The sequence below is a fragment of the Lemur catta genome, chromosome 1 (genome assembly GCF_020740605.2).
Source record: "Lemur catta isolate mLemCat1 chromosome 1, mLemCat1.pri, whole genome shotgun sequence".
Classification (NCBI taxonomy): Eukaryota; Metazoa; Chordata; class Mammalia; order Primates; family Lemuridae; genus Lemur; species Lemur catta.
Window position 1 is genome coordinate 208,885,189 of NC_059128.1, and position 23,740 is coordinate 208,908,928.

Sequence of the window (23,740 nt, forward strand, 5' to 3'; positions counted from 1 at the left end):
AAACCCAGGCATGCTCTGGGGTTCCCACCTTCCCCCATCAGAGCCCCTGGGTGAAAACTAATACATGTGAAAAGGTTGCTTGGTGAACGTGAACTTGAAGCAAAGCCAGCTAGATTTAGACAGTATTACTTCTCATCTTTTCTGTCACCTGCCTCAAGAGAAGCGCCTTTCCTTCGTGAGGCATGTCATAATATTTCTAAGTTGTACTTCAGTGAGTAATCTTTCCCTGACATTTTTATAGCTCCTAAGTGCCCTGTCTGTGGTGTAGACATGGTGCACACCATGTCCCAATTGTGCAGGAGAGTTATTTACCCACCCCTGATTAACTTAACAGCTCTTTAGCATCTGCCACCTGCCAGCTACACAGGACCCAAAGTTGAAAGACACTGTTTATTTTCAATTAAGGATGAAATGAAAAATGGGACAGGATGCAATTCCCAAATACATCTTGTTCACCTCTTGTAAACATGGCCTTCGAGTCTGATTCCAGAGCTTCCAAAGTATTGATCCTGCTATCAGAATTCATGGCGAATCCTGACCATCTTGTGCCATGAAGGAGATTTGAGAGTAAAAACAGGATTATAATAGCATTTTAAACAATCTGTCAGAAACATGGAAAAATGAAATAACATTTTCTTCTGAATGTTGCATTTCTGTGTTACTTCCCTGTGAGTTTTGTCCAGGATGTTGGTAAAGTCTCTTCCAAGCAGGCATCTCTTTGGGTGTCAGAGAAGTAGTATACTTGTTTAGAGAGAGGCTTTTTTAAAAGCAAAAATAAGAAGAAATGGCTTTCTTCTGCTCTTCCAGATTGGGATCGCCCTGCAGCCGGTGGCGCTACACAGGAACGTGTACGCATCAGTGGTAGAGGACATGATCCTAAAGGTGGGCACCTGCTGGTGGCATGCTTTAGGAGGTGGCAGAGACAGAGCCTTGGGTCTTCTCTACATGTCACAACAACAGAGAAATGGCCACAGCTGTCCCACCCCTGGGCAAGGGGGTGAAAGAGCCACAGCTTCCTTTTCTAGAAGACCCCTTCCAGGAATAGGGATACCTTGGTAGCAACTCTCACTTCTCTTTTCCTTAGAAACAACATCTGATTAATGAAAATTACCCTGATTCATAATTTCTCAGATTCATGGCCTCTGTCATTCATGGTCTGTTATTCAGACCTTTAATTTTTCCTTAAGGAATTTTTAATCCTTATTTGCAATTGATTCAAAAGTTTGGGGTAAGGGAGGGGTCACATGCATCCCTTCTTGCCAGCAAGCAGATGGCCATTTTTGAAAGTAACAGCATCCTCCATTGCAGGCTACGGAACAGCTGGTGAATGATATCCTGAGACAGGCTTTGGCGGTCGGATACCAGACAGCATCTCACAACAGGTACTGCTGTCTCTGCAGCTGGGTATGAGGCCTACTCCTGTTTCCTAACAGTTTAATTGCCCGTGAAGATGTTTTGTACTTAAATCAATCCAGTAGGAGATTCAGTGCTTGGGACTAAGAATGCTTAGAACCAGGCAGACTCAAGGGTCTGTTCTGTTATTTTGAGAAAACCTTATGGTTGTGAAACCTCACCTTTGCCCAGAGGTCTCTATACTCCCCATCATTATCCTCCCCATCATTATACACCTAGGACTCTGTTTTGTTACAGGGTTGAACAAATATCAGCTCTTTGCAATTAAAGTTAACAATAGTATCCATTGTGTGTCAGACATTAAGGCCAAGCATTACATATATATTACATAATTTATTTTTCATTGCAGAACTATTCCCTTTTTAGAAATTGGGAAACTGGGCTTTGAAAGGTTATCTTACCTGGTTTTCCTAGCAAATATATGGTAGAGCCTAGATTCAGACTCAGGTTTCATTGGCTCCGAAGCCCACAGGCTCACCACTGCTCTTTGCTAACTCAAATTATCTTTGATTGGAACACTGAATTTCACTCTTATCCTAGGCTCTGAAAGAATCATATATAGGCCACATCCTGCTTTTCTTTCAGAGGAAACAAATATTTTATTCCATTATGTTAATGGATGTCAAAAATTTATAAAATTGTAACAAAGTGCCTGAGGACTTAAGGAGGCCTAACTCAGGATACTATCAGGCCAGACTTCACAGGGGTATAATAGAAGTCTAAGGCCGGGCGCGGTGGCTCACGCCTGTAATCCTAGCCCTCTGGGAGGCCGAGGCGGGTGGATTGTTCGAGGTCAGGAGTTCGAGACCAGCCTGAGCAAGAGCAAGACCCCGTCTCTACTAAAAATAGAAAGAAATTATCTGGACAACTAAAAAAATATATATAGAAAAAAAATTAGCCGGGCATGGTGGCGCATGCCTGTAGTGCCAGCTACTCGGGAGGCTGAGGCAGTAGGATTGCTTCAGCCCAGGAGTTTGAGGTTGCTGTGAGCTAGGCTGACGCCACGGCACTCACTCTAGCCCGGGCAACAAAGCGAGACTCTGTCTCAAAAAAAAAAAAAAAAGAAGTCTATAGAAAACAGGAAGGGGGACAGAGTTCCAGTCCTGCTGCCCGTGGTCCTGCTTGAAACCCAGGAATGAGCCGAGTGCCTCCTGGGGACCTTGCTCGCCTCCATGGCCCTGATTCTGGAGTGACTGGGTGTTGTGATGAGAACATTTAGCGTCACACTTGGCCTGACATGACTCCATGAGACGGGAAATACGGTCCCAGAGTTCTGTGGTGCTTTGACTCATCTCTCAGTCTGCTGAGATTGAATTATAAACGTGACATTCTGTTCTGCTATCCACTTTTACTTCCTTTCTCCAGTCCTCAGAATCTTTTTTCCTAATCATTCGATCAGCTTCTTAAAATCTTTCTTGTGCCTGTGACTGGGAAGTCAGATCTGAGCCCTGACCAGGACTGGGACTGAGGGTAGGCCAGACTTTCACCAGAGCTGAAAGGCAGTGATGGGAAGGGGGAGAGAGAGTGTACCTGGAGCCTGGCCCTAAGCCATGCCTCATCCCTCATCATTGTCCCCTTTCATAAGGCCTCTGCAGGGATGGTCCCTGTGGGAAATTAATTGAAATATACTTGAGAGAATTATACCTGATAATCTACTTTGTTTTTTGGACCAGGGTTCCCAAAGAAATTACAGTGAGTAATATCCACCAGGCCATTTGCAACATTCCTTTCCTGGACTTCCTCACAAACAAACACATGGGGATATTGAATGAGGATCAGTGAACAGAACGAAGATGCCCCTAGAAAATCAGGATCTGAAGGCGTATCCAAAGCATGTGAACTGTGATGACTCTTCTCTTTGGAGAAGGCGGTTGTTTTCTTTGTGCCTCAGAATATCATGGCTACCAAACCATTGCCTCTTCCTAATTCTGTAACACCAGAGTGTTCGGTTCCAGATGAAATCCTTTTAGGACATAAGTTGGTTACCTGATTCTGGAGTGAAGCTGTAAGTGGATACATGCTCTGTCAACTTACATTTCTTCACTCTCTGTCAAGGCTCCATAAGGAGGTCTCAGAGCTGGGCCAGGCAGTGCGTATCGTGTCCTTCTCTCCTCTGAGTGTACTCAAGGGGGCACATTGGGCCTCACTCCCCAGCAGGTAGACAAGGAGTCTGGCGGGCTAGAGATTTTATCCATTCGGTGGGCTGGGGTAACAGGAAACTCCAGCAGTTACCCTGAAGAGGGACTGGGCTTCAGCACTCAGCGAGTGGTTCTTTGCTCCTGCCTGGCCTTGGTGTGGAGGATCTGCACTCTTAACAAAGTGAGTCAGCCAGCAAGGAACCACAGAGGCCTGGGAGGCTGCAAACCGAGCAGAGTTCGTTTCGTGGAGCACAGGAGCATTACTGCAACCAGTGTCAAAGCAACATCGGGATGGAGAGATCCCAGCATAGGTCAGGAAAAGGTTTGACTATAACCCAAGAAACTCTTAGTAATAGGCAACAACTACAAGTCCCCGACACTTGGCAGAATTGCACCAACTTTACTTTTGTGTGCCGAGCAGATAGCTGGTTCCACACCATTTGCATGGTCTGCAGGAGCTTTGGCTAAATCCGTGTTGAGTGGGAACAGCCCCTGGGCAGGCTCTGCTGGGATCGTTTGTCCTATCAGTGGATTTAGAATTCTGTTCTTCTCTGTCAAGGAGTTTTTCCCAAGAAGATAAGTGTTTAAAAGAAACACCTGTGAGTGCCTTAAAGTTGGAGCAACTGCTGTTCAAGCCCAGAGACAGGGATTCCAGTGCTCAGAAGCAGTGAGACTAGGTGGTGTCCATAGCAAAGCCCCCTCGATGGAGGGAGCAGACAGTGCCACTGCGTGGCGTCCAGGTCCACTGAAGCTATCCCAGGCTTCTCAACGTGGTCTGTGTGGAAGGTAAAACGAAAAACTTATTCTGTTAGAAATCTGCTCTTACTCTGCTCAAAGAAAATGTGAAACCTGCAAGTCAGAGTCAAAGAAACTTGTCCAAGCAACATAACTCTTGTTTTACAGTCCTATAGATAGATGTTTGAGTCAGGAAAGTAAGGCAGTGGAGGTGACTGGATAAAATCTACCTTTTTAATTTAGCATCTGAGGGCTGCCAATAAATGCAGAAGGAATCTATTCTCAGTAGGGCATAGGGCACGCCCTGGCTTAATAAAATAGTTGAGGATGTGAGGCTCAAATATTCTATATATGAACTGCTACATGCAAGGCTGATACACAGGTGTATAGATTCGATCAGCAAGTGGACTCTGAGATCTACAGGGTGGAAGATTTGATCCATATGAGAACAGAATTTATTCATTACAAGTATGAAAGCCTAAAGAAATTATCTTTTTGCAAATGAAATTTTAAATGATTTAACAGTCTTCATATGTGTTACTGTTTCAGATGTGTCTGTATCATAATGTGTAACATAATTGTGTAACAGAAATGTCTACAATAAATCTTTTAGTATTTGTGGTGGGTTTTTCTTAGTTTGAAACACTAAGGGTTCTTCTAGCACGAAGTCAGAAAGCACGGGGATGAGGTGAAGGTAGAGGTTTTGGTGTGTTTAAATTAATTCCTCTACTTCTTTCCAAAAAAATTTCCAAGCATGCAAGATAAAGGATTACAGTTACATAAAAGTCTTAAAAACAAAATTGGAAGATACATGTTGACCTTGGACATAATCATATCTGACAGCTTGGGGCAAAGGAAAACTGCATAAATGAGCTCAGTTTCCTCAAAGCCAAGGCAAAGAGGGACTTGGCTTCTGTTGTCTAACAAACATACTGGTTTATCTGGCAGGATAAAATTAGACTATGCTGAGGTCTGAAAGAAGTTGCTCCTGTGACACAGTCCTTATGCTGTGACCATCTGCTATCATATGACTAAACAATAACAAAAAATGCAGAAACATAAGAGCCTAAAGAATTTGAAAGCTTTGGTTCTTTAAACGCAAGAATCTCGGCAGGGAGGCATTGTGATATAGTTCAGGTGTGTAGCTTTCTGGGGACCAGACTTCACTTAGGTTCAAAATTGGGAAAGTCAAAGATTTGAATAGTCTGGAGGAACGAGAATCGGAGCATGCTCAGGCTTGCCTTCATGAATGTTAATCATCTCAGCCAGGGTTTTGACAGGAGCTGCAGAGCAGACAGATCCATATCGCAGACAGTACTTTAAATGAGGACTCCGTGTTATTGGTTGAAGGGGACCAACAGAGTCAGCTTTGGGGCCTCTTCTTGACCCTGTCCAGAGGGGGGCGCTCTTCCGTCTGCCTGGCACGGGCTGTAGGGCCACCATCCAGCAGGGCCTAACTTTCCTCTGAAGCTGCTTGTTATTTGGCCTGAAGGCCTAGAGTTCTGTATCAGGAGAGATGGGATGAATGGCTTGGTCTGAATGACTGCAAGCCCGGGAGTGTGGAAGGACCTGAGGGCTTTCCTCTTGTTGAACCTTGTGGTGCACCCCACGGCCGAGCGAGGCAACTGCTGCAGAGGTAACTGGTTATGGGATAATTAAGGTTGTACACTTTATTTTGGCTGAAATTAGCTAACAGATTGAACTGCTTTTTATTTTTAAAAACTTTTTTTACAGAATTAATACAAAAATGCTTATTTTATATAAATTTTAGCAAGTATAAAGTGTAAAAAATAAAAACTACTATAATCCCCTTTTCAAAGAGAACCACTGTTAATATTCCAGTGCATTTCTGTCTTTGTGCATATCATATATGCGTGTAAGATGTATGTGGGGTGGGACCACGTGCCTGAGGCTTGTCTCTGTTGCTTCTTGGGTCACTCACTCAGCATGGTGTTAGGCCTTATTCAGACCTAGAGTGAGTGGGAGGGAGTTTCTTAGGAACCCAGATGTTCTAATAAATAACGAAGCCTGGTAAGAACACTGTCGAGTTGGGTGGGATGTTTGTGAAAAGCTGTCGTGGTGCATTGCAAAGGGTCTTAGGCATGCAGTTTGCCTTGCAGACGTCAGGCCTGGCTGAGGTGGTGGGGCTTCCCCTGCTGCTGCCCCACCAACACTGCCAGGAGGCGGCAGGCTTGGCTTGTCCTAGCTGAGGTACAGCAGAGCTGACTGGTCCATTATGGCACAAGAACGAGTGGGCTTCCCAAGAGCCGTACAGTGTGGCAGTGGGCAGAGGGGAGGTGAGTGGCCATGAGCACAGGGCAGCAAGTTGGAGGATGTTAGGGGCTGCAGATGGGAGTAGATCTGGCTCCCTGGGGAAGCGGGAAGGGGTTGCTTAGGCAGGAAAGAATAATTCTGACAGCTGTGCTTTGTTGGCTATTTACTGTCCTGAGCACCCTGCACATAAAATAAACATAGATGCCTGTAGTAAGCCAACAGGTGTAGATGTAGTATCCTCACTTTACAGATGAAGAAGTGGAAGCTCACACTGCTTACGGCTAGTAAGTGGAGAAACCAGGATTTGAGCCTGAAACTAGCTTCAGAGAGAGTCTGTTTACCCCAGGCTCCTGGATGAGCATGTGGGAGAGGGGTGAAGAGAAAGGAGCACCTAGTGGTTTCTGTGGACAACACTGGTGTGCTCTGCAGCCCACAGAGAGGGTGCTCAGGATTGACAGGCCTCCAAGGGACACAGCAGCAGCCCTGTTACATTAAAGTCCTTATCACCAAGAGATGGGATAAAAGTATGAGAAGTCTCTTGTGCTTATAATTTAAAGAAATTAAGAAATTCAAACAGTACATTTTTGCATTTTAGTGAAATCTGAGATTGTACAGTTAGTCTGTTCGTTTCCCACAGAATGCCCAGTAGGCAGTCTCTTTTCTCTTAGAAACATCTAACCGCAGGCAGGCCTCCCTCAGTGAGTCTGAAATAACGGAGCCCTCTGTGTAAGCCTGTGCTTCTGGCTTCCCTTTAAAGTGAGTCTCATCAGAGCATTTCCTTGCTGGAATGAGAGGAAGGGCTGTGCCTGCCAGAGCTAGCACCTCTGAGGGGACGCTGCATAGGCAGCCGGAGCTGGAGACCGGGCTCTGAAACCTGAGTGCCTCCACCTGTGGCTTAAATGCCCATCAGAGGAGCCTCCTGTGGGCTGGAGAGGAAGAAGAATCCAAAAGGAAATCCTGGAGTTTCCTTACCACAAACTGTCCCTGTCCCGAGCTTGTGCCTCTAATATTTAAGAAGAGATGTAAACCCTTTAAATGTTTGTTTGAAGGGCTACTATGCAGGGAAGGGACCAGGCTAGTCCCATGCAGCCACACTGGCTAGAATTTGTTGAGAAAGGTAGGAGAGAGCTTTCCAAAGATAATAAAACGCTCTGCCTCCTCAACAGGTGGAGATCCCTGGTCACTAAGTGATGGGGGAAGGGGAGGGCGAGGGTTGTGCAGATGACATTTTAAGGTCTTTCAGGGAATGAACCCAATGCCACCTTCTCCAAAATGCACCCAGTTCTTACCCAGTGTGCATGGTAGTGCCCTTCCTAGTCATCCATGTTAGGGAGGGAAACTAATTAGTATTAATAATAAAATGTGGGATTCAGTCTTTAGAGACCTACCACAAGGTAAATGTCCTTCATTCAATCCCAAGAAATGTTTTGTTAAAACATGAGGATCATTTTGGTCATAAAGAAATTACACATCTTTGTAGCTGAAGCCCTATGGTTGATATTCTATTTCTTCTAGAAATTTCATCCTGGTCACTTAGCATTACCACGAGTCATGGTGCAGGTGATAACCTAAGATGTCTTCTGTAACTTAAACATGTGGGGCCATTTGTAGGAAGATCCAAGGATATCATCTTAGATTACCATAGGTTATAAAATTAACAAAATTATCATGCATCCTGAGAAAACCACCCAAAGTGGACATTACTGGTTCTTTCAAGGACCTGACACGTCCACATTCCTCAGCCCCCAGACACCAGTTCCATTCACAATTGAATTGATCCTTAAGTTCCTCAGACTTAAAAACTCAAGGATGGCCGGATGGCAGTTAAAAACATGTGAAGCCTTCCACAAACTTCTTGAGGAAGAAGAGCATGGTTGAGGCCAAGCTGGGCTGGATGGTGACAGGTCCATCTGCACCTCTGTTCTACAGCCCTGGTGACAGCAGCTTTGAGAGGGGTCATGCCCTTCCCTCAGGAGGGGACCATGCCATGGTCTCAGCCCAGCCGCGGTGCCAGTGGGTCCTGAGCATGCCTCTCAGCACTTTGTCTCAGCAGCCATGGTGCCGTGGCACAGGCAGTCACACATTGAGAATCCGGGGCGCCGAAGCCTGAAAGATGGCTGAAGGGTTAGGAGTGAACTTCTTCCTCACCTCAGGGACCTAAAAAATGAAATGTGGCCACATATCAGTGGGCTTTTTCCTTAACTACCCCTCATCCCAGCTCCAGGAAAACATCTCCTCCTCGTTGTCCTCCAGGAGTTAAGACTACTAACCTGAGGGGTGAGTGGGGGAGAATTACAGTGAGCAGTTGTCACTGCATTAGCAGGCCATTGGCACGGAGACTTCCCATGCTGCTTCCGGAAGCCACCTTTGTGTGGAATTGGGAAGCCAAAGGGCCCCCACCTCCCTTCCACCTTCTCTTCCCACTTACACAAATGCTTGGGCATTTGGAATGGCCAAGGGTAAGACTGGGATTTAGGAGGCAGAGAGATACCCTGCTCACCAAAGAAACCAAGCTTAGAAGAGCACCCACCTGGCTAAATGACAAGAAGTACCTTGGTTTTTCTGTTTGTTGGGGACGATTGGTTGGGCACTGCTGTCGCTGGCCATAATGCCATTTTACACCATCAAAATCCGACTCCTAATCCCTAGCCTGGGTAAAGGCCTCTGTAACCACCCCCCCTGCAGCACCAGCTCAGGCTGACCTGGAAGCTGGCCCCAGGGCTGCCGTCCCATCCAGAAGTGTGGGTAGTGATGACTCTGGCTGGTTTTGCCTTTGTGGATCTTGAGGGTTTCACTGCAGTCCAAGCCTGGAACTCTTGCCTGGAATAGAGAACACAAGTCACAGCCTGGCACAGGGTCAGCCATCCCCTCCCCTGACCCCTCAGGGGCCACTGCCCTTGCTTCTTGGAATGTCATGACCCTGTCGCTGCTGAGCTGCTTCAGCTTCTGTATCCCCCTCACAAAGAGAACCGAGCACAGGTGCACTCCTCAGGCAGACGGCCCGGCTTGGGGAGCATGCGGTCTGCGGCTGCCCTGCCCTTGGCCTCCGAGTGCTCCACGGGGGAGTCTGGGCTCACCCTGCCTCCCAAGGCAGTAGGAGAGGAAACTTACTCAGGGCAGAGCTCAGCACCTGGGTCTCATTACTCCAGAAACCGCCATCACCTGGTTCTATGCCGGTCTCAGAGCCAGCACAACCCAGCACGCTCTGTACTGTCTCCAGGACCCCCTGAAATTCTGCAGCAGCCTGCCCAGAAGCCAGGCCATTTTGGGGGGCCCCAGAGGCCCAGAAGCAGTGAACGTCTGTTGCATTCAGGTCACTAGTGGCCACTTATGTCCAGAGGAGGTGCCAAGTTGGACAGCACCTGGCACAGCCAAGGCCCTCTGTACTTGGTTATGACGGAAAAGAAAACTAAGGCTCAGCATTCTGTTAGTTCTTTTATACTTTATCATCTTAACTCATGCCAAAGAGAGGATGAATTGTAGTGACCATCTGAAACACCTATTATAAAAGATGGGCTGGCTTTTGCACAGCTCTGCGTGCTGGAGAGAGCGGATCCCAGCTCTGGCATGAGCATGTGGGGAGGGAGGGTGGGCTGATGAGGGCAAGCTGGCCCCTGGGGGGAAATGACAAGGCTGGCACAACCTAGCTCCATGCCCCGGGAGCAGCTTTCTCGGCGAAAAGACTGACTTCCTCTATTTCTCTGACAAAAGAGACCTCTTTTGTCTACCAACTCCCGTGCTAGATGGTGGGCTCAGGAAGGCAGAGACCCCTGTGTCCACAGGAGCACCTGGCCGAGGTGACGTGGAAAAGCATCCGCTGGCCGGGGCCCAAACCCGCACGTGCCGTGGGTTGCTCTTTGTTGCTTTAGGCCCTGAGGTCAACAAAGCTGCCTTTTCTTCTCAGCAGCAAGCAGCACAGCTGGGGCACCAGTGGGCCGAGAGCGGCCGTGTCTGTCCGTGGTCAGCACTCTGGGGTGCTCAGGGTGCCGGGAGGAGAGCTGGGCCAGGGCCCTATCCGGTGATCTTTGCTTCTGAAGCTGCAAGGTTCTAAAGACCAGCTGCCCAAACCATCTGCTGCTCTGTTTCTCCTGGGGAAGCAGGTCCTCCCTAGGTGTGCCCTTCTGTCCCCAAACCACACCTCATGGCTGAGCTGAGCCTCGGGCCTGGCAGCCTGAGCCTGCTCCCCTGAGGTGGCTGTAGGGGTCCCAGGACAAGAAGTGACCAGAGCCACCTGCTAGAGCAATCGCTGTGGCTGCCGGAGGAGGGGCCCAGGTCAGAGGGGGCTGCAGGGGAAATAGAGAAGGGACATCAAAGATGGAATCAGCAGGACCTGGTGACTGCCCAGGGGAGGAGGAAGACAGACTAATGGCTCAGGCCAAGATTAGTAAAACATACAGGCCTCGCTGGGCCTCCCTTGGCAGTGTTCCACCCGTGTCCCAGCGGCCTCCGCCTCATGGGCCTCAGCTGCACGCTGAGGGCTGCAGTCCCTCCACTGAGGGGCAGAGGCCACTGGGGTAACGCAGGGAGCCCTGGATGGAGGACCAGGAGGCCTGGGTTCTCAGCCCAACGTGGCTTCAGACACATTGTTTCACTTCTCGGAGCCTCACTTTCTTGTGAAAAGTGGGGCTGCTGAACTGTGTGCATGAAGTTACTGTGGGGAAAAAGTCTTGTGGAACTTGGGTTAACCGTTTAACTGACCTTCCTGGGAAGGAAGGCAGGAAATGACCAAGGAGCTAGGGACTTGTCCTCCAGAAGCAGGTGGGGCTAGAACCTGGGCCAAAGGCGCTGAACAGCCAGAGAGCAGAATTCCGGAGGGGAGGCTCTGGGAGGAACTGGTCAGGTGGAGGGGCCCGGGCCGGCCATGGGCAGAGCTGACTGCCCACCTGGCCAGGTGAGCAAGGCAGGGCAGTCCTCACGTGGAGACCTGAAGCCGGGCAAGGCAGGATCTGCTGGGGTGGGGAGGTTGAGGCCTAGGGGGTCTCTGGAACTCAAGAACCCTGGGTCAGGAGTGGCCACACATCTACTCTGATATCTTTGGGGTTCCTGGATCTGTTCATTCTCTTGGCTTTCTGAATTTAAGGTTTGCTTAGATGATGTGCATCTTGCAAAATGGAAGGCAGGATGGGGTTGCTCATGCCAAGTCCCAGAGCTAGAGGTGAGGGTCCCAGAGGCCAGCTGGCGTGGCACTCGGAGGAGCCAAATTCAATGGTGGTCCTGTGTTTCTGTCCATGTTGGGGGGGTCAGCAGGGGTCTGGGCAGCCACGCTCCTGCTATTCCTGCTTCACAGATGGGGACAGGGTCGGTGAGGCCGATACGCCCACCCCAAGTTTATACACCAGGGCTCCTCTGAGCCCCAGCTCCTGTCACTGCTCTTCCATCGCTGGCATCAGGACACAGTTCAAGAAACTAAGTGATTCTGAGGAGGCAGCCCTTACGGGATGATAACCTGTGGGGGCTACAGATTTGGTCTCTGAGCAAAACAGACTTGGGTTCCACTCCCTTCTCCGCCATTCGGAGCAGCGCCAGCCACTCAGTATCCCCCTGTGCAGAATGGGCACAGCGATCGCTGAACACGCCTCAGGGAGCTAATCCACCGGACATGCCAAGCCTGGTGCCGGGGATGTGCCAAAGCAGAGAAAGCAATAACTAGCACCTTTACTTTCACCGGAGCTGTGAGGCCCCGGCAGGATGTTCGAACTCGCCACATGCTCCACACAGGTGAGGGACCGCTTCTGAAAGCTCAGCCTTTGCCAGCACATCCCAGTGAGGAGCTCAGCGCACGGGAGGCAGCTCACTCCACGGTCAGGGAGCTCTGATTGGTAAAAAGTGCTTCCTTCCCGAAGCTGAAGCTTCCTCCCTGCAAGTTCGACCCCTTGTCCTGTTCTGGCATCTCGACATCAGCCATTGGAAGGTGTAGCACGCCCAGGACCTCTGGCCTTCCAGCCCTCCCGCCGTTCAGGGCCCTGCGGCTGGTCCCCATCGCTAGCAATCAGACCTGGCCGGGCCTGGCCATGGCCCGCACGCGGCGCCCGTTCTGCTCTGCCAGCTGCAGCCCCGCTCGAGCGTCAGCAGCTCCGCTTCAGCGCGTGTCAGTGCGTGCGAGACCCACCCCGCAACCACTGCCCCATCAAGCTCCGTAAGGAGCGCGCGCCTGTGAGGAAGCTCCTCGGGAGATGGAATTCTCTGCGTCTTGGTAATGGTGGCCCCGGTGGATACATCTGTCAAAAGTCGTGAGCTGTACACACTATTTATAATGGGTGAATTCTACAGCATGGAAAGTATGCCTTGATGCAGTTGGTTTTTTAAAACAATAAATTGGGAGTTCATACCTTTTGGCTCTGTACTTCCACAGGTAGGAATTTATCCACAGGAAATTATGGTATGAACAAAGATTTAGCTACAAGGATGCTTACCACTGAAGTCATTTTCTTCTTTAAAAAAAAAATTTTTTAAAGGGTAATACATGTTTAAAAAAAAAAAAAGCAATGGTTCAAAAGAGTAAAATGAGAAGTCTTCCACCCCTGACAGCCCCCATTGCTCCCCAGGTTCCTCTCTCCAAAGCTTCCATCTTCTGTATCCATCCGAGATATCTTGTGCTTAGTTGCGCATGTGTGTATGTTAATATCCTTTCTTAAACACAAGCAGCATACATGCTCTTCTGCACCTTGCTTTTTTGACATGTGCGTACTTAAGACCTTCTGTTATCAGTGCCTGCAGGGCTTCAGTGTCCCATCCCACGGCAGTGCTGTAATTAACCAGTCCCTCCACCAGCAGGGCGGCAGGGCTGTGTAAGGTGGCTGTACTGTGTTTTCATGTACTTTATACCTTGAGCTCCCACCCCCTTCTAGGATACCTGTAGGGAAAATTCCTAGAAGTGAAACAGCTGCATCAAAAGAATAGTAGCGCTTTCAATAGCCCCAAATTAGAAACACCCTACAAGTCAATGATGAGGGAGTAGATAAGTAATATTTGAAGATATAGATGTATATTCGTAGGATAAAAATACTGCACATTGATTAAAATTCATGATGTAGAACATCTAGTAACAGACATCCACAATGGGTGAAAAATAATGTGTACAGTAAAAATCTAACCACGTAAAAACACATAAATGCATATGTACTCAAGCGCACATTAAGGATTAGAAAGAATGGCCAGTTTGGGGAAGGATTAAGGGGATATTTGCTTTCTTTGTTGTAATTTCTACAATTACCTATTTTCCACAGTGAGTATGAACTACTTTTGTAATAAGAGAAAAAAGGGAGAAGCCCTCAGTTGCCCAGAAGCAGGGCTGGGGTTGGGGCCGGGGGGGACCCGCAGACCTGTCCTCCGTGAAAGCCCATCAGCAGCCCTCAGTCGCTCAGTGGGACCCTGAAGGGCCACCCACGCGGGACCGGGCGCTCGGTCCTCACCGCCGGCGCCCCCCACGGAGGGCACTGACCAGAGGGAGCTGGGGGTTTGGCCCGCGCGCACCCTCCTAAGGCCGGGCCCACCGGGCGGAAGTTAGAGGGAAGCGGGTTTCAACACAGTTGAAGGCAGGCCGTTCTGACAAGGCTGCCCGAGAGGGGAGCAGGCTGTGAGCGAGGGAGTGAGCTCCCCGTCAGTGGAGGTGTCGTTCACTCAGAGTTCGCGCAGGGGCAGCGAAAGCGGCGCCTGCAGTGCCCAGGCACCAAAGGGGGTGACCTCCGAGGTCGCCTGCAGCCCTAGAGGTTGTGTGGGATCCGGGCTCCGGCCCCCCCCGTCCTCCCAGCTCCGGGCCTCGGTGTCCTCCCACCGCGGGGTGTGGACACCATGCATTCGCCAGCCCAGCCCGGTACCTGTACGATGTGGTCGCCGCCGCAGCCGCGTCCCCGTCGCCGACGGGCAGCACGTAGACCCCACGGGCAGGGGGCGCGGAGGGCCTGCCCCTGCGGCCGCCCGCCCGGGGCCCGCGCCCCTGCGGCGCGTCCCTGGGCCCCGCGGGCGCCGTCCACACGCCGAAGTCCCTCTGGTACTGAGTGAGTGGCACGTCCCGGCCGGGGGCCCGGTCGCCTGCGGCGGACTGGCCCCTGCGCGAGGCGGCGCCCCCCGCGCCCGGCTCCTCGATCTCGAGGTCGGAGTAGCCGTGCAGGGTGAGCGGCACGGCCACGTCGGAGCGGTCCAGCTGGTTCCAGCGCCGCGCCAGGCAGCACAGGCGGCTGATGCAGGGCCACGCCATGCCGGCCCCGGCGCGCGCCGCGCCCGCAGCTCGGCTCCCCGCGCTCCCGGCCGCACCGCCCCCGCCCGGCGTCCCCGCCCCCCGGCCCTCCCCGCGCCGCCGCAGCGCCGCCCCTGGCTTGGGAGTGAGGGGACCTCCCGGGAGCCGCGGACTCGCCGGCAGCACCGCGTAGCCGGGCCGGCTGCGCGCGGCTGGAGCGGGACACCCGCCGGAAAGCCGGGACAGAGGAAGATTGCACAGTCACCTGAAACCGCCTGCAGCCATTTACAAATGTCCAACCTGAAGGATGTCTCATTAGGAATTCCAGGTTCCCTAAATGTTTTTTATAAATCCACCTGGCTTCGCAGAGGCCGAGGGCCAGATGGCGACAATTCCCAGCGAATCGCCCAGGGCCAGCAGCCAGACGCAATCGCCCGGCCGCGTCCGGGAGGGTCTCTGCTTGGTCGCCGTGGGCGACTGGTGCATTTGTGCTAGGGCTGCACTGCGGGACCCAGCGGGCACGAAGGGAGGTGCAGCTGAGGAGGCTATCACCGGGAAGGGCCATGTTTCCCAAGGAACACGTGTTTGAATCAGCCTGTTAGTCACCGCCTATTTGCCTTTCCAATGCTAGTCGTGACGACTAGTCCTGATGCTATTTGTGACAACCAATCCAGTTTTCATTAAGAATTGGTGTTAGCAACCAACTGGCCTTTCCCTGGGTTCTAAAATCCCTAACTTTAAAGCATGGTCCCAAAAGGCTCAGGTTTTATAAAGCTGTCACAAAACTTTGGCCACTGTGCTATAAAGTTCCTTTCTCTTCTGTGCATGCATTATTTTTAATGCAGAGCTACATTTGAATAATCCTCCAGCCTAAAGGTCAGTCTGTGTAATGCAGGACAGGGCATCAGAAACAACTCCCTGACCACCCTCGAAAGGCTCTGAGTATTACACGTGCCCTCAATATGCACGGCAGACCAGTTACTAATGACACTATTGTAACGGCATTAATTAACCCAGAGCTCCGTCTCCAGGCTACACTTGGACGGTATCCAGTCAGCACCTCAGAGGAAAGGACTGCAGTACAGCCCTGGCCAGCCAGAAAACAAACTCATCTCCCAAAACATTGCTGGTCTTGGTTTTAAGTCAGAGCAAAGTATCGGCAGCAGGTCAGCTGAGCAGGCCAGGTGCTGGCCTGGCAGGCAGCAGGAGGGAAGCCATGTGCACGGTGAAGACGCTGGAAGGTGACACACCTGCGCTCCACGTCCAGAACAAGCTGCCTTTGTCTGTAAACTGTGTGTGCCAGGGCCCTGGGTTAGCCAGCCTGGCCGATGATGCTTGGTGACTGAAATACTCCGCTTTGCAGGATAAAAAGAGCAGCTCTCTTAATACGTCTTTCGTCAAACTATGCGCGAGGAATAACGCTGGGTCCCTTCAGGAGGTTTAGTGTGGTGGCGACAGACATGGAAAAACATGTAATAGGACTGATAAAGCTAGGACAGTGTAAGGAGGGACAAGGGACAGGGAAGGCTGGACTTGCCAGCTGTCATGAGGGAAGTGGTGGGACCGGTGGGAATGCAGGGCACAGGGATGAGGGTTCCGCCAGAGGTAGCAGACACCAGACCATGGACGGCCTTGGTGGCCACACTACGGAGCTTAAACATTTTTCGTAAGTGACAACATGGAATGACAAGTGTTCTTAGCACGCTGGCAGCCACGTGAAGAAGTACAAGGACACCTTAGAGACCAGCTGGAAGAACAGTCCTAACAGTCCAGGGACTGGGGAGATGAGGGACGACACCAAGGCACAGGCACTGGGTGCGGAGAGGAGGGGCTGGATTCTGGAAGTGAGAGGCCAGCTAGGGAAATCTAGAACAGCTCCCCGGTTTCTGGCTTCAGTGATTGGTGACATCACTCCTTAAGCCAAGAGTGATATTTGAGGTACCTGTGCAGCGGGGTCCCAGCACCTGGAACCACATGCATGTTGCAGTAGATACATTTACTAAATTACAGTCCAGAGATATTCAGCGGGTCTGGAGCGGAGAAAGCACCCAAACATGGACAACTGAAGCCACAGCAGGTGCACCCACTTGAGAAGTGCATGAATGAGGCCAGACAATGGCCAAGGGTGCATTCCTGGGGACCCCACACTTAAGAAGCCAGCGGAGGAGGCAGCACCGCCCAAGAAGCTCCCGAGCCAGGGAGAGATGGCCTTGGTGGCAGTGGTCAAGTGTCACCAGAGAAGCCAAGATGAGAAAATAGAATACTCTGGTGGGCAACTCGGCGAGTGGGCCCATTGCAAAGCTGTGGATAGCAAGGCAAGGCTTGTGCAGCCAGAGCGAGGCTCTCATCTCCCAAGGCCACTCCCAGTGAAAATGGTACTTGTCAGAACAGAGGCTCCAGCACTGAGGGATTTTATAGACAGAGAAATGCTTCAGGGACTTCTAAACACTCCTTCTGTCTCACTAAGCAGGGACAGAAGAAATGTCTTCATTGCCTCTTCCCCTGCTCTGCCCAAAGCAAGATGTGAATTTAATTTTGGACCCTATGGTGAATGTTCTTGTGAACTCAGCCTCCAATCCCGTCTCTGGAAAACAAATCTTGCCTCATCTCTATGTCACAGGGTTGTTGGCATGACACATTCAGAAATGTTAGAGCAGCCGGGCGTGGTGGCTCACACCTGTAATCCCAGCACTTTGGGAGGCTGAGGAGGGAGGATCACTTGAGCCCAGGAGTTGGAGGTTACTGCAAGCAGTGATCACTCCACTCCACTCCAGCCTGAGCAACAGAGCGGGACCCTGCCTGTTTCAAAAAAAAGAAAAAAGAAAAAGAAAAACGTCAGGGTCTCTCCTTGCAGCAGCTGTGCAAAAGAGCAGAGTATGAGCTGTGGTGGTGGAAGTCATGGCAGGACAACCATTTTAGAAAGTTTCTTCCACTTTTTGACCAAGTATTGGTTGGAAGGAATAAAATGTAGCCAAAAACTGTAACCAAAGGAGGCATTATGCTTCCAGAAAAATCTCAAATATTACAAGCAACAGTAGTGGCTGCTGGATCAGGCTCTAAAGGAAAGGGTGGAGAGAGTCAACCAGTTAGTGTGGAAGTTGGAGATAATGTTCTTCTCCCAGAATGTGGAGGCACCAAAGTCGTTCCAGATGACAAGGTATTTCTTAGAGATGGTGACATTCTTGGAAAGTATGCGGACTGAAATAAATCACTATTGAAATGGCATCGACATGAAGCTGCCCATTCCACTGAAGTTCTGAAATCTCTCGTCACGTAAATTTCCATGTCTCTTTTATAATAAACTGGTATCTTAAACTGCTGACATCCAATGTCTAAAATCTGGTTTCACTGTAGTGATACAAACACTTCCAAATAAAAATATGTAAATAAAAAAAAAAAAGAAAAACGTCAGAGCAAAGCAGTGTGACCTTGGGCATTGCCCCATCATCACACCTCCCCTGTTTCCTTGCTGGCAAAATGGGGCTGGATTAAGAAAATTCTCTCTGCTAGAAGTGATACTAGTTTAGAATAGAATCCTGTGCCCAGTAAGAATAACTGGAACTTCTCAGCAGAGACGAGTTCAGCTGGGTGGAAAACAGCATGAAGACCTGCCAAATACCGGACAATTTCTGTGCTGGGCGTGTGCTGCCATCCGGTTCTCCACCTGGGGAGGTGGGCACGACGCCCACGCCCTTTCACAAGCCCGGCGCCCAGATGGCCAGCGGTGCGCAACCTGAGGCGAACTAACCAGACAAGGCTGACGTCTGGCCTTCACTCCCCGTCAGTGCAAAGGTGCAAGATTTGGTGTAGCATTTTCTGACCACCAAAAGACTGAAAACTTAAATCCTTTCAAGAAAAACAAACTCTCAAATTGCATTTCTACACATAATTCTCAATCGTGAGGACACTGAGTTCTACTATAGAGAGGCTATGATGACCACGGTGTGCTATTTCAGTAAGATTTTTCAATTAGAAGGTACATTTTCAGACATAAGATGCAATTTGGCTCAGATTCACATCTGAATTTATCCAAGTCACTTCCTTCTACTTCTTAATTTATCTACGATTTTAACCTAGAAAGCAAAACTTAAAAATAGCTTTTTGTATATGCCACTCACTGCCAGAAATCATTACCTTTCTTGGGAAAATTTAGAAAATACTGCAGCTGTTATTTCAGACTGTGCCAGAGAGAAGATACTGTGACTTTTGGGGGGGGACGGGGCGGTCTTCCAGTGAGGACTAGAAAACCTGCTAGACAGATTCTCAAAGAGCTGTAACACTGTGATACTGTGACTTCTGACTGTCAGCCAAGCCAGGGAAGGGGTAGGTGAGAGTGAACGCTCTAACCAGAGGTGCCAGAGAGCCCGTGGACAAACGCAGCACCTCAGTGTTTTGATCAGGCCTGTCAACATGGCCTCTCCCCAGGTCCCCGGCTCAAACCATGTCAACGGCAACCACCAACCACCAAAAGCAAGACGCCGGAGAAGCATCTGTGCTCTTAAAGAGAAAACGCACACCCTCTGCTTACAAACTAGAGATATAAACCTTTATTTCCAACTTCGTGATAATTCACTTTATAGTAAGACATGGACTGGGGGACACAGTTTAAATCGCTGGGAGGCCAGATGGGGTGTCTTCCAAGCAGGAGCACAGACATCAGTCCGGGCCCAGGGGCTCCCGGGCAGCATGGCCCAGATGCACCAGCACTGTCCAACCCCAGTTTTACTTAGAGCCACCTCCTTTTTTGGGGCCGTCAGTCCTCATTTCATGCCAGATTTTCACTAGAGGCTCCCTGTTCTTCCAAATGAGTTCATGACCATAAGTAACATACCATCTGGAGAAAAAAACAAACCAGGTCCGACATTTAAATAGTGTAACATACAAATGGTAAGTAAGTACTATGATGATACCAAGTTGACATTTTTAAAATCGAATGCCACTATCATTTACTATGTAGCTTACTAAAACAACCAATTTATTTTATGTAGATAAATGATTTAGCTTTAATATATAGAGTATGTAAAAGTTCTAAGTAGGATAGGACGATGGCTGAATGCTCTGAAATGTGTAAGTACTTCACATACACTGTCTTCACCACTACCCTGCAAGTATCACTTTTCCCATTTACGCATGAGGAAACCAAGTCTGAAAGAAAGTAATCTGCCCAAGGACTCACCCGCAGGCCAGCCTGAGTCGATGTTCTGAAATGTCAGACAGGACTTACTAATGATGGCTGTAACAGCTTACATGCCTCCTGACAGCTTCCACCCAGCTACACAAAGCGTGGGCTGCTCGTCTAAGTTCTGCCCACCCTTTTAAGATAAACAGTTCTGATCCCCCTTCTTCTCCTGTTCAAAATTGCCTAAAAGCAGCCTCAAGCGATGAGCCAAGACAGCAGAAGTGCTAAGGTTTAGTAAATTCACTGGCTCAGTCTCCACAACTGGGAATCACTAGACTGAAACTAGAACCCAAAACTGACTCCGAAGCCTGTGCTCTGACCCGTGTGCATTTAGGGAGCATCTCCTGTGAGCCGAGACGGAGAGGGCCTGTCTGTGAGACGCTCAGCTCCCTACCCAAGGGCAGCACAGGCTGCAAGTGTAACTTAGGCGGCACCTACCTCCCCTCAAGGACAGGGTGGAGGCAGGAAAGGCTTCCCAGAGGACAAGGGGTTGATTTGGAAAGGCAGTTAATGAAAGCTTTTATTACTGAAACCTTTCTTTTTGTCCTGGTTTCCCCAAACAGATTTCATGTTCCCAGAGACAGAGACTAGATTTTGTTGATCTTGCATCTCCCAGAGCATTAAAAAAAGCTCTATTTGACTTAGATTATATTACAATAGCAGTTAAATGTTTTAACATTTTTTAAATGTTCTAAACATGTATTTTTTTATTATGAAGGGGTTTAGGGCAGGCACAATGGCTCACACCTTTAATCCTAGCACTTTGGGAGGCTGAGGTAGAAGGATTGCTTAAGGCCAGCCTGGGCAACATAGCGAGACCTCATCTCTACCAAAAATGTATTTGTACCTGAAACTTAATATTCACTAAATATAATTAAAATCTGATTGTGAAAATACATAGTTACCATTAAAATCTTGAAAAATAAAGAAAATCTCAAAGAAAATATTCAGTAAATTTATAGAAAAAGGCATTTTTTTTAAAAAATGCAAATTAATTAATAGGCCTGTAACAAAATTCCTTGTGCTTATAGTAAAATTTTCTGGTGAATTTTGAACAAGATAGAAAGGATCACTCAGATTCAAATGCAATTGTAAAAATTCTCACAATAAATAAATTACTAGTCAGGAACTCTCCCATAATAAACTGTCTTCCCAAAATTTTTTTTTTTTTTTAGACAGAGTCTCGGTTGCCCTGGGTAGAGTGCAGTGGCATCATCATAGCTCACTGCAACCTCAAACTCTTGGGCTCAAGGGATCCTCCTGCCTCAGCCTCCTGAGTAGCTGGGACTACACGTGTGCGCCAGGATGCCCGGCTAATTTTTCTATTTTTAGTAAAGATGGGGTCTTGCTCTTGCTCAGGCTGGTCTCAAACTCCCCATATCTAGCGACTCTGGCCTCAGCCTCCCAGAGTGCTAGGATTACTTGCATGAGCCACCGCATCCAGCCCTTCCCAAATCTTTTAAACGTACTTATTTCAAGCAAAGAGTTAAACAGTTTAATCTTACAGATACGCTGTTCGGATTATACTTGTAAATCCAAATGTAATTGGTTGTTTGACTAAACTAAAATTAGGAAATACTGTCAGAGGAACCCTTTTTTGCAACAGCAGCAGCCTAATCTAGTGCTGAGTTTGAAATTCCAGCTCTGCAATTATTAGCTGTGTGACCTTGGACAAGTTCTTTCTTTAAGCGGTTTCCTTATCTGTAAAATGGAATACTTCAGAGGATTAGCCCTTCCCTCATAGAATTCTAGAGAATCAAACTCCTTAGCTTAGGCACACAGCAAATATTCAATATATGTTAGCTGTTATTATTGCAACAGTACAATACAAAGACTGTAAGATTTAGTCAGAAACATAAAGTCAGGGAAATGTGCAAGTGGATACTGAAGGAATCTTTACATCAACAAAATCAGGGCACTTTAACTAAAAAAAGAAAAAAAAAAGATTTTAGATTTCTAAATCTAGATTAAAGATGTTAGAAAAGATGAATTCTGGATATGACTGAGATCTAGTAAATGAAAAGGAGTTGAAATTAGAAACAGCAAAGAGAAAGGATTCCTCTGCCTTTCAGATCCTGGACTTTAAAATGCATTTGATCCAATTATTTTCAGAATGGAAAAAGGTCATCTAATTATAGTTCAGAAGAATAAAAAACTGCTGGGGAAAAGACCCTTGAAGTATACGTGGAAGGATCTAGATGAATTTAGAACTCATAAAACAGAACCCCTTTTCGTAAGTCTTTGTGTTTCTCATATTGTAATGTCAGGTCAGTTTCTACTATTTATAACGTGCTGCTGTTAAAGCTAGAACTCACATATGCTATTCTTTAATCATCACTGAAAAATTATAAATGGCATAATGGCATTTAGTCCTGCCGCCTACTGGGCAAAACTGCTTCACTTAGAATAAATTTTCTACTTTTTTAAATTAGAAAACCTAAGTTTTTCATTGTCATGAAACAAAGTAAAAACCAAGTTAAGGTCAAAAGGCAACATTTATGCAAGAAAAATAGGCCATTAGGGGATCCAGCACACCAGACAGACAACAGCTCTGCTGAAGGGTCATGGTGAGATGGGCTCCAAGAGTCCTGAGGATGTTTCCACCACAGAGTTGCTACTAAAATACTAGGTTTTAAGCAAGATCCTGTTGTCTGAAGCACAAATAGAAGCTCTTGTAACCACAATGCCAGATGTATTCAATATGGTGTGATGGGGGTGGGAAGGGCTCTGGGTTTGGCTTTAAATCTCTGCTATTTAAGAGCTGGTTGGTGTGGGGAAGATCACTTCTGAGCCTCAGTTTCCCATCAGTAAAATGGGAGTAGTAACAGTATAATGCAAGGTAACTAGCTTGGTGCCTGCATATAACACGTGCTCAGCAAGTGGTCCATGTTGGCTTATGTCCCTGGCCTCTATTCCAGTCCCGCAGCTGTCTCCCACACACTCACTGCAGGCAGAGAAATGGTGTCACCAACTCAGTATGTCTGCATGGCACTAGTGAGACAGAGGTCAGTGGCAGCAGGGTGGGACACCAGGCAAGAACGCCTGAGCCAGGGGAAAGGAGATGACAAGTCAGACTGGGGGCCATGCAACAGTCTCTGAGAAGGGCTAGGAATGATGACAGGTCAGGAATTGGGGTGACTTAAGCTTAAGGGTAAGCAAGACACAGACTCTCCTTCTGCAAATGACCAAGGCAGGGGCAGGGCTGATAGTCTCACATCCCACCTCCCCTGGTGAAACTAGGTAAGGCCAAAAGTGAACCATGTTGAGGTTTCTTCCCCCTCCCAACCTTACCTGTTCCTGCTTCCATTACACAGCTAAGTGTCTCTCATTCTGCCTTCCAGACGAGGGAGGAGGAGTGAGGGGTGACCCAAGGAAGCATGTTAGCAATCAATTATGCTCAAACTTACATTCCAAAAAGAGCTCCCCCAAGATGTGCTGCATGATCAAAAAATTTCCATCCCAGGATCATCCCCACTGTATCCATGGCAATAATGGCTTTTAGGGCCTGAAAGACAGCAAGAAAGAACAGAAGTGGTACAACACTGATTTCTCTACTATTGACAGTTCTAACGTAAGGGCAAGAATTCAGCCAACGTAAAAACATCACCACTGTCTCTAGAACTTCACTTCACAAAAATACTTACATTCCCTGCCGTGAAGGTGAACATCGGAAGGAAGATAATGGCGAGCCTCCCTTCTGGGATCTTAGTGCAGACAGCTGCGAGGACGGTCATGATTGCACCAGACTGCAAAGTAACAGAGAGGACAACAGGAAACTCAATGTGCAACTGCTTAGGGGCTGCAATGTCTAAAGGAGTGGCACTT

The 23,740-nt window shown here is 48.7% G+C and overlaps 3 protein-coding genes and 1 non-coding gene across 4 annotated transcripts in view; 1 reads left to right on the forward strand and 3 right to left on the reverse strand.

The window, feature by feature from the left end:
* YEATS2 (YEATS domain containing 2) overlaps nucleotides 1-4,904 on the forward strand; it is a 94,671-nt gene extending 89,767 nt beyond the window's left edge. The window contains exons 29-31 of the mRNA XM_045539780.1: nucleotides 808-882; nucleotides 1,309-1,382; nucleotides 3,087-4,904. Coding sequence (XP_045395736.1) covers nucleotides 808-882; nucleotides 1,309-1,382; nucleotides 3,087-3,195 — 258 coding nt within the window. The 3' untranslated portion in view covers nucleotides 3,196-4,904. The remainder of the gene's footprint in view (nucleotides 1-807; nucleotides 883-1,308; nucleotides 1,383-3,086) is intronic.
* Nucleotides 4,905-5,366: 462 nt separating this feature from the next.
* Nucleotides 5,367-14,778, reverse strand: MAP6D1 (MAP6 domain containing 1). Its single transcript, XM_045539782.1, has 3 exons — nucleotides 14,378-14,778; nucleotides 9,263-9,380; nucleotides 5,367-8,717 (listed from the first exon to the last, which is right to left on the reverse strand). The coding sequence occupies exons 1-3, from the start codon at nucleotides 14,755-14,757 to the stop codon at nucleotides 8,637-8,639; spliced, it is 579 nt and encodes a 192-aa protein (XP_045395738.1). The 5' UTR covers nucleotides 14,758-14,778; the 3' UTR covers nucleotides 5,367-8,636.
* A 4,178-nt stretch (nucleotides 14,779-18,956) lies between these two features.
* LOC123631262 lies at nucleotides 18,957-19,018 on the reverse strand. The gene has a single exon (XR_006733105.1). It is a non-coding gene; the product is annotated as a U7 small nuclear RNA (small nuclear RNA).
* A 242-nt stretch (nucleotides 19,019-19,260) lies between these two features.
* Nucleotides 19,261-23,740, reverse strand: part of PARL (presenilin associated rhomboid like) — a 43,470-nt gene continuing 38,990 nt past the window's right edge. Inside the window, exons 8-10 of the mRNA XM_045539783.1 lie at nucleotides 23,560-23,661; nucleotides 23,323-23,420; nucleotides 19,261-19,570 (exon numbers count right to left, since the gene is read on the reverse strand). Coding sequence (XP_045395739.1) covers nucleotides 19,459-19,570; nucleotides 23,323-23,420; nucleotides 23,560-23,661 — 312 coding nt within the window. The 3' untranslated portion in view covers nucleotides 19,261-19,458. The remainder of the gene's footprint in view (nucleotides 19,571-23,322; nucleotides 23,421-23,559; nucleotides 23,662-23,740) is intronic.